Raw genomic sequence first — 13,543 nt, 5'->3', positions numbered from 1 at the left:
AACGAGAAGATGTGTGTCCACTATCGGTCACCAATTAAGTAGACTCCAAAAAAATAGATACTCTCTACTCTTTCCATGACAGAATTATTAATGTGTAGTGGAGTGTTCCTGGTCATCCTGAAGTCCACAAATGGCTTGATTTGAAATTCATTCAAATAAGACCATAAGGCATACAATAGGAGCAGAAATAAGGTATTCAGCCCATTGAGTCTCCCCCACCATTTAATCATGAGCTGATCCATTTTCCCACTCAGCCCCACTGCCCAGCTTTCTTATCATAACCTTTGATGCCCTGGCTAATCAAGAACCTATCTATCTCTGCCTTAAATGCACTCAATGACTTGGTCCCCACACCCATCTGTGCAACAAATTCCATAGATTCACCACCCTCTGGCTAAAGAAATTCCTCCACATTTCTGTTCTAAACGGACGCCCTTCAATGCAAACTTCAATTATTGAAAACATTAGCAATATACTTAAATAACACTTTTTGTACACAAGTAACACTTGAAAAATTATTCATAAACTTTCAGTTGTCTAGATCTGCACACATAAAAATTTAATTTATTTGTTGCATTGTTATTGAGCGGATACTGTTAAACTTTTACAAATGACATGACAAGTAAAAATTACTTTTGATACAAATTTCAATGGTAGTGCTTTTCATCAACAATTCCACTGAAACAATAGATATTAATCTGTTCCTTTGTTGTGAGAGCAAAGTCATTAGCTAGTTTAATTTCTGGGACCACTCTTCTGAGACTCTGGGGAGATCCTCCTGGATTGAACTCCATTTTGGCATGGAGAATTACCAACTTCCTACAGTTCCTCTGTTGTCAGGAAATCAGTTTAGAGTTGTGGAGTCAGAACCAAGTTGCCATTCTGGACGAGTCTCATTTGCCCACATTAGGTCTGCATCCTTTTGAAGCCTTCCTATCCATATATCTATGCTTCTCTTGCTTCCTCTGGTGGCTTGTTCCAATTACTAACTATGTTCTTACATTACTCCTCTCCTCTCTCACCTTAAATCTATGCCCTCTAGTTCTAGAATAGGCTACCTTGGGAAAAACTCTTAAGCATAAGCTTTATTATTGTCCCATATGATTTTATATACCTCTGTAAGGTCACCCCCCAGACTCCTCTGGTTTGGAGAATAAAGACATGGCTAATAAACTTCTCCATTATTCAAACCCTCCAGTTCCAGCAGTGTCCTGGTGAATCTCCTTGGCACCCATTCCAACTTGCTGATGCCCTTCTTATAGCTGGCCTATCTCAGTAAGCCATCTTACTCCTGCACATAAATTTCCCTTTTAATAAAGGGTTAACAAAATAACCATTTTAAGAAATATCTGTTGCCTTCCCAATTCCTTGTTGCACTTGCATTCTAGCCTTCAGTAACATGTGCAAGGAAGCTCAGGTCCCTTTGAGCTAAGCAGTCATGCAACCAGTGGAAAAGATCAAAGCTCTGCAGGCCCATTACATTCAATTTTGAATGGTGGCAGGAAATTAAAGAATGAAAGGGAAGGTGCTCCTTGAATATCCTGAACGGTGGCAGGGTGCAGCACGGTAAACATGGAAGAAGAAAGAGAAATTTGTGAAGCTGTTTTTGGGCCATTTCAGCTTCCTGCTGAAATCTCCTCTGTCACAGAAGCCCGAGTTCAACAATTTGATTCACTTAATTGTGCTGTTAAATGACTTGAGGCTGTGAGATCAAAAAAATATTCCAATCGTGGTGCTGGAGATCTGAGCTCTGGTACCAGTTGCACCTTTCACCAAGCTGTTTCATCTACCCAACAATTGGAAAATTATCCAGATGGGGAGGTGTAGTCAAACTCTTGTGGTGATCAGAGAGAACAGATTTAGTTTTCACCTCAGCATCATTTTCCTGCGCTATTCTTGTATTTCTTGATTTCCTTAACATTGAGGAAACTATCAACTTCTCGTATGAACAAGCCCTTTCACATTGCCAACCCTCCTAGGAAGCGGGAAACTTACTGGACATGTTGCAGTCTGGAACTTGTCCCACTGCACAATTATTTACCTGGTTAATCGGCAACCCAGTATTTCAAGGGTGGGGGGGGGGGTCCCGCCTCCAGTGGTGACAATGCGAGAGCAGGTTGTGCTTTCACACCTCCAGAAGGCGAATAGTGAGTTAATTCGGCCGGGCTCTGTCACTTGCCCCCACCAAGTGTCAGAGCCCTATTGAATTTAACTAGCCCTGCCAGGTTGGGATGTTTCACACTGCACAATTACCAGAGACTTGACCTGCTAAATTAGCCAGTTAATCCACATGGAATCGGCTTTCAAGGTACAGGCAGAATTCCAAAGATTCAGAATTTATTGTCACGAACAAATCATGAAATTCAATGTTTTGTGGCAGCATCATAGCGCAAACTTTTATTTTATAACCATCTTACAACATTACTAGAAAAAATAAAAATAATAGGAAGGCAATGTCTTTGCTTCATTGATTATTCAGGAATCTGATTGCATCGGGGAAGAAGCTGTCCTGTGCCGCTGAGCACTCATCTTTAGGCTCCTGTACCTTTTTCCCCGATGAGGGCATGGGCTGGGTGGTGGCAGTCTTTGAGTATAGAGGCTACTTTTTTAGAACACCACCTCATGTGGATGTCCTTGATGGAGTGAAGTTTGGTGCATTTGATGTTGCAGGCAGAGTTAACAACCCTCTGGAGTTTATTCTTGTCCTGAGATCTGGCTTCTCCATACCAGGCAGTGATGCAACCAGCCAGAATATTCTCTATAAGTATACCTGTAGGAGTTTACGAGAGTCTTCAGATACTTCACAAAGTATAGTTGCTGGTGAATCTTCTTTGTGATTGCATTAACATGGAGGCTCCAGGAATTTGAAGTTCTTGATCCTCTCCACTACTGAAGTCCACAATCATCTCCTTGGCTTTTCTGACGTTGAGCACAAGGTTGTTGTCATTTCACCATTCAACGAGCTGATCTATCTCCTTCCTGTATGTTTCCTTATTGATGTTTGTGATTTTTCTGACAACCGTGGTGTCATCAACAAATTTGTAGCTGGCATTGGAATTGTGTCTGGCCACACACTCATGGATGTATAACAAGTAGAGCAGTGGGCTAAGCATGCATTCTTTTGGTGATTCTGGGTTGATTATTCGTGAGGAGGGGACATTGTTTCCAATTTGAACTGAGTGTAGTCTTCCAATGAGAAAATCAAGGATCCAGTTGCAGAAGAGGGTACAGAGGCCTAGAGTTTGTAGCTTCTTGACCAGCACTGAAAGAATAATGGTATTGAAGACCAAGCTGTAGTCAATTAAGAGCGGCCGTATGTATGAATTGATGTTTTTGAGGTGATCCAGAGCTGGGTGGAGAGCCAGCTATATTGCATCTGGTGCAGAACAAGTGTGACGATAGGCAAATTGCAGTGGGTCCACATCTTTGCTTCAGTACGTGTTAATTCTGGCCATGATCAGCCTCTCAAAGCATTTCATCACAGGAGAAGTTAGTACAAGGTTAGTTATAACCTTGTTAGTTATTCGGAACCCTTGGGGAACAGTGTGTTCTGAATTTTGGATTTTTCCAGATTTCGGAAAGCCAGATTTAAGCCCACCCGAATTGTGCTGCCTTATCCACCCCCACCCCCTTCCAGTTGCGCTGCTGTCTCCCCCCCCCCCCCCTTCGCCCACCTGACTCACACTGCCGGTCCTCCCCTCCCCCTTGTCCGCCCGACTTGCACTGCCGTTCTCCCACCCCCGCCCCCCCCCCCCCACCTGCTCGACTTGCGCTGCCATCCCTCTCCCCTCTTGCTGGTTTTTTGAGTTTTCTGGATTTTAGATGTCCGGATAAAGGATTGTGTACTTGTACTACTGGACAATGGTGATTGAGATAGCTCACACTATTCTTGGGTACCAGAATTGATGCTCTCTTGAAGCAGGTGGGAACCTCTGACTGCGGCAATGAGAAGTTAAAAATGTCTGTGAACACTCTGGCTAATTGGTTGGTGCAGATTTTCAGTACCCTGCCAAGTATACTGTCAGAGCCTGAAATCACCCAGAGTCCTCAGCCTTTTCATGGATTCTAGTAGGCACTGTTTGGTTCTTCTTCTCAAAGCAGACATAGGCATTCAGCTCATGGAGTAGTAAAGCATCACAGCCATCTATAGTGTTTCCCTCGCATTGTAGGCTGTAATAGCCTGCACTCTCTGCCATAGCTGGCATGTAGTTGTCTCTAGCTTTCTCCAACATTGCCACTTTGCTTCAGAGATGGCCTTCTGCAGGTCATAGCTGGACTTGTAAAGATCCAGATCCCCGGCCTTAAGCACCCTTGTTCTCATCCTCAGTAGAATGCGAATTCTCTGATTCATCCAGAGCTTCTGGTTGGGGAACACTCAGTATTTGCACATGGGCACTCATCCATGCAGGTCTTGATTAAGTTGGCGACACCTGTTGCATATTCATTCATGTCTATGGATGAGTTCTCGAATAAATATGTTCCAGTCCACCAATTCAAAGCAGTCCTGCAGATGCTCCTTCACCTCTCTTGACCATATTTTCACAGTCTTCAGTCCACAACACCGTGCAGAAAATAAGACCAGGATTAGCAAAGTGATGATGTAATTGTTAGTGCTATCAAATGATATTCATGTATAAACAGTAACAGCAGTAATTTACGTTGATACTCCGGAAAATGTAAACTCATGCCATCTTAGGCTTTTGATACATTGGCCTTCACCAGTCAGAGTATTGAGGACAGAAATGAGAGGCCATTTTGCAGTTGTAAAAGATGTTAGTGAGGCCCCATTTGGAATATTGTGTTCAGTTTTGGTCATTGTCCAGCTTATTTCCAGTGGATACTTTCTAACACATTACATTTGATGGTACTGGGATAGAACCTGATTCTGAGGCATTATTGGTAGTAACTGAGTAACTCATCCCAAAATATTTATGAATACAGTATTTGTTTTAAATTGTATCTTTATGTACATGTGATTATTATGTACGGTGTATTGGGTGTGTATGGATGTGCACTGTGGTCCGAAGAAAAGTTGTTTTGTTGGGTTATAGATATACAGTCAGATGATGATAAACTTGTCCACTTTTTAGCCTTGTGTTTATTGATCTATGCCACATTTCAGAATTTGCTCTTAGTGTGTGATTGCCTATGTTTGTGCGGAATGGTAGGGTTTTCAGGTGGTCTAGGAGAAAGTGCAAGTGAATGTGCGGTGTTGGAGTGAGAGCCATTATGCACGAGAGAGGGAGACCATTGGTATGAAAAATGGTGTCAGTCTATGAATAGAAGTGACAGCAAAGCAATGTATGAGTGATGATAGCTCAGTTTTCATATATCTAACAGGTCACAGGTCTACAACAGTTGAAGTGAAAAGCTGAGAGATGGGAATGGGAAAGGAAATAATTGGAGTAAAATGCAATTTGTAGTACATTTTTCTGCCACCTAATAACATGTTAGACACCATCCCTCAGCAAAGTTTGAAAATAAAGGGTGGAAGCAGAAAGAAGCAAAAATAAGATATGGATACATAAAACCCACTGCAGAAGTGATTACTCATGGATCTGACATCATGAAGCAAGATGGAATGTCAGTGAGATCTTGTTCTCGAATTTATCACTGAAAGAGAAATATCTGCAATAATTTAAAAAGGAGTATTGGGCAAAGTGCAACTCTGGAAGCAGAAAATGGGTTTAAACCAAACCGATGATACCCAAATTCTGATTTGTTAATTTATCCTGTTTACTTCACAAGGATCCAGAGTTCTACAGCACAGAAGCAGGCCCCTTGGTCCAGCTCCATATTGATATGACTGGACTGGAGATACTTAGCAGGTCACGCAGTAAAGAGGGACAAACGTTTTGGTCAAGAAGAAAGTCTACAAATGCTGGAGTCACGAAATACATAAACTTGTTGGAGAAACTCAGCAGGTCACGCATGTTGATCTTTTTGCCCATCCCTTTGCTAATTTCTTTGCCTTAATTCCCCCTTGAAAAGAGGCAGATACAAAATGTACTTGTCAATAAACTTGAGTGACTGCATCTGTGTAATTTACTTGAGTACTCAAGCATTGCATTGGGAGACTGGTTTGCATTTAAACTGAAACAAAAGACTTCAGAGATTAATTTCAATGGAGTTTAAACTGGTCTGTTGATTGACTACTTTTAATAATTGCTTGGAAATCCTATTCTTGTGCCAACTTTTGATGGGAGGGACTCCATCCTCTGGAGTCAGCTAAACTTGTGGGTTTCACGTGCCACCAAAGCTAAAGTTAGGTGATCAATGCTTTTTCCCATTGTGAAACTGATATTGTTTCTTGAATCTTTAAAATGTTAGTTAAGGAAAAGACTTAAATTTATTGTTGTGTTTCATGTTGTCAGGAACCCTCAAAGTGCATTATGGTCAATGAGGTAGATTTTCAAAAGTGAGTCAATTAGATGGAAAATGAACATTTCTCGTTAGAGAAACAGCAGGTCAACTCATACACAAATTAATATACAGGATTCTAAAGTGTCAGAAATATTTTCTTTAAATTTGGTTGTTATTCAAGATCAAAATGTAAAATGTTTATGGTTATTACAGTAAGAAATTCCGCCTCACCCATACATCCTATTTTTAAGTCAGTTCATAAGTGTCATTGGGACGAGTTAATGAAGGAGGTGGAAACAGCTTATGGGAAAAATGCATTTTGGCTCATTCGGTTTGGGCCTGTCTTTCCTTTCCATTTCAGAGAATGTACTGTTCGGAAACGGCTAAAACTTATCAAAGACATTTAGTTTATGAACAAAACATATTTTATCATTATGATGAAGTCTTCTCACTCATGCCTCTCTTATTTCTTGCAGACAGCAGCTGTCTCCGATGGAGGTTAGTGCACTTTTTCCATATAAGTAAAAAGGACATTGCTCATATATTTTTATTTCCTTGTTGTTTCTGTTTAATCTTTAATTGCTTAGCTAAATCAATTTTGGAAACTGTACAAAGGTACTATGTTGGGCAAACATTGCAGGATATTTAGCTTATTTGGCAATTCATGAATTCTATGATTGCTGATGTACTATTTTTCAATGAAATTGGATGATAATTTCCCTGCAAATTTGGTGATTAAATGTGATATTCCCTCTTATTTTTTTCAAGTTCAATAATGATCTCATAAAAGACTAGTCCATTTTTAATATCTGTGTGGAAGTCAGTACAATTCTACTCTCAATAGGGAGCAATTGAATGTTAGTGCAACCCTATAATTTATAAACTTAGATGCACAGTAGATTATCAGCATGTGGCAATTCCAGGATTTTGAGAGAAGTTTGGGCATGTACATTGATGTTTTAAATATGCTTCTATTTGTTGCTTGCTTTGAAAAAGTGCAGTTCCCACAATATCAAGGAACAGAGTAACTTTGGAGCATGTCTAATGATCCATGAGGGTAGGTAAGGTGGTGAAGAAGTATTTGGGGCATAAAATATCAGAGTAGGGAGGCTATGGTAGTGGACTGCGATGTCAAATTGGGTAGCCACACTTTTGGAAGGACACAATTTCACCAGAGAGAACAAGAGGATGAGAATGTTGCCTAGGAAACAATGTTTTACTCAGGAAAAAAGACTGGATAGGCTAAGTTTGTTTTCCTTGGAGTGGATGATGCTGAAGGGAGATCTGATAGAGGTAAAATTATGAGAGGACTTAATAGGATAGATCTACGAAACTCAAGGGCATATGTTTAGGGCAAAAGGTTTAGAGGAGATCTCAGTTAAAAACGTTGTCATTCAAAGGGTGCTTGAAACCTGGAAAGCACTGCCTGAGCTTGTGGTGGAGACAGGCACTCTCTCAACATGTAACAAATAACAAGATGTCCATTTGAATCATCAATATATATAATGCTGTGATCCAATAGCTAGTAAGTGGATTCAACATAGATTTGTACTTGGTGGTTACATGGACATGACTGACTAAAAGGGACAGTTCCTATGTTCTATAATTGCATCTAGTAGTTACCGTACATACCATTGTATCGGAGGAGCCGTGTAGAGCACACATGTCAAACTTTGGCCCGCGGGCCAAATTTGGCCCGCGATATAATTATATTTGACCTGCAAGATCATTTCAAAAATGTATTAGAGGTGGCCCGCCCTGCAGCGAGAGCCGATGCTGTTTTTTGGTAATGTCACCCCTACCATCCTCCCCCTTCATTGCACATCCTTCCCCATTGTAACACAAGAAATTGTAACAAGAAGTCTGTCGATGTCATCAGCCGGCAAGCCATTTGGAAGGCTCCCCGCACAACCAGTCACTTCTCCCACCTGTCGAGCGGTGCGGCAGATTAGCGAGCGCCTGTGATTTCCTGTCGGCGCGACGGGGATGGCATGCTGCGCACGGCCCCCGGGCTGCGCGAGCCCCGCGCGACTGGCACCGGACGGCCCTTCCACAGCACGAGCGCAGTTCTCCCGGTCGCCACGGCCTTCAGTGCTTGCACCCGCGTGGACCCCAGGGACGGCTGGTTCGGCCCTGCACATGAAGAGAGAGATGGTGGCTGTCCGCAAAGGCTGATCGGCAGCGCGCTGGGCCTGAGTGGGTGGGTAAGCAGGGGTGGGCAGAGGGTGTAGGTGAGGAGTAATGGGCAGGGGAAGTTATGGTGGTGCGAGGGGCAGTTAGAGGGAGGGATGAGTAGAAGGAGGGGTGGATAGGGAAGAGGTAAAAGGGGAGGGGCAGGGCAAGTAGGGGAGGGGTGATTAGAGGGTGAGAGACGGGTAGAGGGAGGAACAGGTTGAGGGGAGAGGCAGTAGAGGGGCGTGTATAGGATGGGGTGGGTAGAGGCAGAGCGAGTGGAGTGAGGGGTGAGTAGAGGTTGGGTAAAGGACTGGTCAGGTAAAGGGATGGTGGGTCAAGGGTGAATAGAGGCCTAGAGCCTGAGGAGTGAGCAGGAAATGCTGAGTCGTGATGCAGGCCAAAATGGACACAGCCTGTGAATGCTGACTACATCTCCACAGGGACCAAATAGGTTTCCCTCAGGTCAAGCAAAGGGTGAACTTGAGCTACCTACTCCTGACCTGTAACATTATCCTCCTAAAGTTATATCCTAAAGTTTAACATTACATATGTTGAAAGAGAGAAAACATGCAGATGTTGTTGAAAATTTTCAATAAATATTTAGTTCGGCCCTCGACTTAGTCCAAGTTTTTAATTTTGGCCCTCCGTGAATTTGAATTTGAGCCCTGGTGTAGAGGATGACCATAATTTCCACCTAAAATGTTGGTTTTGAGCAATACTCTTTGTATATGATAACCCCAAATTGGCACTTAACACTGACCAGTGGATGCTGTTAAAAGCAAATCACAATATTTTAACAACAAATTATCATGTAGTTTCAATTTTATTTGGATATTTTAAAATAAATCACTTACGGCTCCTATAACAGGCTGTTTAAAGCCTGTATAAAGCCGACAGCAATTGGACTGGCAGAATGGACCGCACGGAGGAGTGCTGAGACTTTGCAAATTAGTAACAGGGCATGTGTGTGATTGTGTCGGAGCCGGCAGGAAGATGGCGGCATTGTGGAGACTTCGCCATCAAGGTACGGATTTTAGACCCAGTGTATTGGATGACCCTGATTTTAAAGTGAAGTTTTTGAATTTTAAGGATCGTCCTATATGACGGCATTTGCGGTATTGAACAAATTCTCAATTAGAAAAAAAATCAGATGCAATGAAAGAACCAAGAAGAGAGGCAGCAAGACTGCTCTCTGCTAAAACTGGTATTGGCTTAATGGGTCAAATGGCTCTTACTTTTTGTACTATTCTATAGTTTTATTTAGGATTGATAAAGTTGTATGGTAAGCAGTCTTGATTCTTGTAAATGGTGACACCACATTGTTTATTGTGGAGGATTTGTTCATTGTTTATGGTTGGCTTTATATGACATTATCTGCCATATTTGTAGCACAATTGTTAATTGATAACTTAGAGCCACAACACAGTACAGGCCCTTTGTCCCAAGCCATTTGACATTCTGGGCTCGTCCCATTCACCTGCATTTCAAGTTCAAGTTTTATTATCACATATACTGAGGTACAGTGGTTCCCAATCCTTCTGTAGATTCCTCTGGCTGCTTCCTGATATGGACTACCTTCTGCGTAGAAAGGTTGCTCCTCAGATCCTCCTTAAATCTTTGCCCTCTTAGCTTCAACCTATGCCCTCTACTTTGAGAATCATCTACTGAGGAAAAAGGCTCCTCATTTGTTTTTTTTTGACTATGAGTTTACCCTTCAACCTTCTATGACCGGAATGAAAACTCATCTTATTCAATCTCTCCCTATAAACAAACCTACAGATCCTGGTAATATCCTGGTGATTCTCTTATGCAACTTAATAACATCCTTCCTATGCCTGGGTGACCAGAACTGCACACTCCAAGTGTATTCTCATTAATGACTTGTCTCACTGTATCATGAAAATCCAACTTTTGTACTCAGTACCCTGCCCAATGAAGGCAAGAATTACAAACATTTTCTTCACCACTCTGTCTATTTGAATCATTCACCACTTTCAGAGAATATATACCTGTACTCCTAGGTCCTTAGAACCATAAAACACTAAAGCTTAGAAACCACCCCTTTGAGTCTGAGCCAAACTATTATTCTACTTGGTCCAACTGACCTGCACCCAGACTATATCCCTCCATACCCCTCCCATCCATTTACCTGTCCAAACTTTTCCTAAACATCAAAATTGAGCTTACATTTACTAATTCATCTGGCAGCTCATTCCACACTCTCACCACTCTGCGTGAAGAAGTTCCCCTAATTTTCTTGTTAAAGTTTTCCCCTTTCACCCTTAACCCATGTTCTCTAGTTTTCATCTCACCTCACTTCAGTGGAAAAATCGTGCTTGTATTTACTCTATCAAATCTCCCCTCATTCCTCGACGCTCCAGGGAATAACCTGTACAACCTTTCCCTGTAACTTAGTTCTTCAAGACCTGGCAACATCCATGTAAATCTACTCTGCACTGTTTCAGTCTTACTAATATCCTTCTTATACATTAAGTTCTTGAATAATGTCGTTTCATTCAGTGTCATTTCGTTATAAAGGTAAAGGTATAGCGGTAGCTTATGGAGAGGGAGCAAAAGAACGAAACTACACATTGTGAGTCAGTTTTGCTTCCAACGGTTTAATTTGAAAAACCCATGCTGCACCTTATAAGGTGGCCGGCAAATCCCACCTCTTCGTCAACGGTGACGTAACAATGCAGCTGTGTGCGTGTGCGCGGCCCCTCTGACCACAAGGGAGGCAAAACCCAGCAGCGCCATTTTTTGAAAATTTTATTTATTAATAAAACCATACAATGAAAAAATACAGCTTGAGAAAAAACAGAATACTTACATGATATATTTTTGTAAATAATACCCCCTACAACACTCCCACTACCAAAACCCACCCATCCCTCCCCACCCCCCTCTAAACTACCCATAAAAAAGAAAAAGGAAAGAAAGAAAGAGATCACATAACATAAAACTCATCAATTAATTGCCATGGTTTGGAACAACATTATTAATGTGTAGAAAGGAGATTAATAATTCATCCCCATATAATCCAAATACAGGCTCCCAAGTTTCATCAAAAAAAGAATAATTATTACATAAATTATTTGTTATCTTTTCAATGGAATATAAGATCTCATTTCCAAATGCCATCTCTGAATACTCGTTAGTCTCATTTTTCCAAGTAATTACCAAACATTTTCTAGCCACAGCTAAAGGCAATCTCAAAAAAGCAATTTGAAATTTATTTAATTTTAACTCCAAACTCAATCTCTTAATATAACCCAACAAAAATACTAAAGGATCAAGTGGAACCTTCCATTTAAAAATAGCTTCTAAGAGTTCCTTACATTTTTTTCCAAAAAGATTTCACCATCTCACATAACTAAGTAGAATGTAAGAAGTAGCCGACTTCCTTATGACATCTAAAACATAAATCCAAAGAAATAAACTTATATTTGCATGATTTCTCTGGAGTTAAATATAATTGATAAAGAAAATTATAATGAACCAATCGATACCTTACATTTACAATTTTAGTCATACTATACTCACATAGAAACATCCAATCATCCTGAGAAATAGATACAGCCAAATCTTTTTCCCATTTTGATCTAGATTTATAAACATCCGGCTTCAGCATTTTATCCTGTAATAAAGAATACATCTCAGATTAAATCCTTTCTCGCCACCTTCAATAAGAAAAATTTCAAATTTGGTAGCGCCATCTTGACACGACTGCTCCACTGCCGCAGCCGTGACAAACACGGAGCTGGTTCACCTGCGTCGCGGTGTGCGTTGCCACACAACCACCCCCCCTTGTCCCTGAGCACCATGCCTTCGGAAGGTCGCCCCCAGCGCTTGGGCTGTGCTGGTACGATCTGCTGATTGAGGTCCAGATGTTCTGGTTTCAGCCTGTCTGCTGTGAACAGTTCCTCCCTACCTCCAATGTCCAGTGTGAATTTTTGCCATAAGGTTGTTGAATGGGGGTGGAATGTGGACCGCGGTTGATAAGTCTTTAGGGATGGATGACGTCTATGGTGTGAGGGTGGGGGGGGGGGTGCAAAAGAGGATAACCTGTTCCATAGGTCTAGTAACGATGCTTTTCCCTCAGTGCCTGAGTCTTGGCACGGTGGTAAAATTCGCCTGGCAGGGTTAGCGGGGCACCGTACATCAATTCCGCTGAGGATGCCTGTAAGTCCTCTAGGTGCCGTCCAGTAGGACCCAGGGGAGTTCATCTGCCCAACTGGGGTCATTTAAATGGGCCATGAGGGCTGACTTCATGTGGTGGTGGAAATGCTTGACAAATCCGTTGGACTGTGGATGATAGGCGGTAGTGTGGTGCAGCTTGATTTCCAGGAACATTGTGAGCTGTATCTATAGTGCTGTCATAAACTGCACTCCTCTGTCGATGGTTATGTGGGCTGGTACCCCAAACTTCGCAATCCAATGTGTGAGCAGTGCCCTGGCGCAGGAATCAGTTGAGGTCTTTTAAAGGAATGGCTTCTGGCCATCTTGTGGTGCAGTCTATTACTGTGAAGAGGTATCAGGTGTCTCAGGAGATGAGCAGAGGGCCCACGATGTTGACATGTAGTTGTTCGAACAGCCTCTTTGGCTGGTCAAACTGATGGACCGGGGTTTTGACATGACGGTGGACTTTGGGTGCTTGACACTGGTTGCAATTGCGAACCATCTGAGCGACTTGTTTTCTCAGGCCGTGCCACACGAACCTCTCCGCCACCATACGGGTTGTAGTTTTTATGGATGGGTGTGCAAGGTTGTGAACAGCCTTGAAAACTTGGTGCCTCCATTGTTGTGGGACTACCGGAAGTGGTGTGCCAGTGAAGACATCACATAGAAGTGTGTTGGGGCTGTCTGGCAGACTGAAGTCTTCGAAGCGGAGGCCGGTGATAGCTGTGCAGAAGGCCTGTGTTTCCTTATCCTCTTTTTTGGGACTGCGCCAGCCAGGGGTAGTCCAGCCCGGTCTGGATGGCGGGTCGGGAGAGTGTGTCGGCCA

At 42.3% G+C, this 13,543-nt stretch overlaps 1 protein-coding gene across 4 annotated transcripts in view; it reads left to right on the top strand.

The window, feature by feature from the left end:
- Positions 1 to 13,543, top strand: part of rgs12b (regulator of G protein signaling 12b) — a 268,107-nt gene that overhangs the window by 117,805 nt on the left and 136,759 nt on the right. For all 4 annotated transcript variants that reach the window (XR_011358479.1, XM_069941849.1, XM_069941829.1 and 1 more), the window contains exon 4: positions 6,840 to 6,861. Coding sequence is in view for 3 of the 4 variants with exons in the window: in XM_069941849.1 (XP_069797950.1) it covers positions 6,840 to 6,861 (22 nt within the window). In the remaining variant the exon portion in view is untranslated. The remainder of the gene's footprint in view (positions 1 to 6,839; positions 6,862 to 13,543) is intronic.

Source organism: Narcine bancroftii, chromosome 1 (assembly GCF_036971445.1).
Source record: "Narcine bancroftii isolate sNarBan1 chromosome 1, sNarBan1.hap1, whole genome shotgun sequence".
NCBI classification, from domain to species: domain Eukaryota; kingdom Metazoa; phylum Chordata; class Chondrichthyes; order Torpediniformes; family Narcinidae; genus Narcine; species Narcine bancroftii.
Note: the sequence above shows the minus strand (reverse complement) of the source record. Positions and strands in the feature narration are given on the sequence as shown.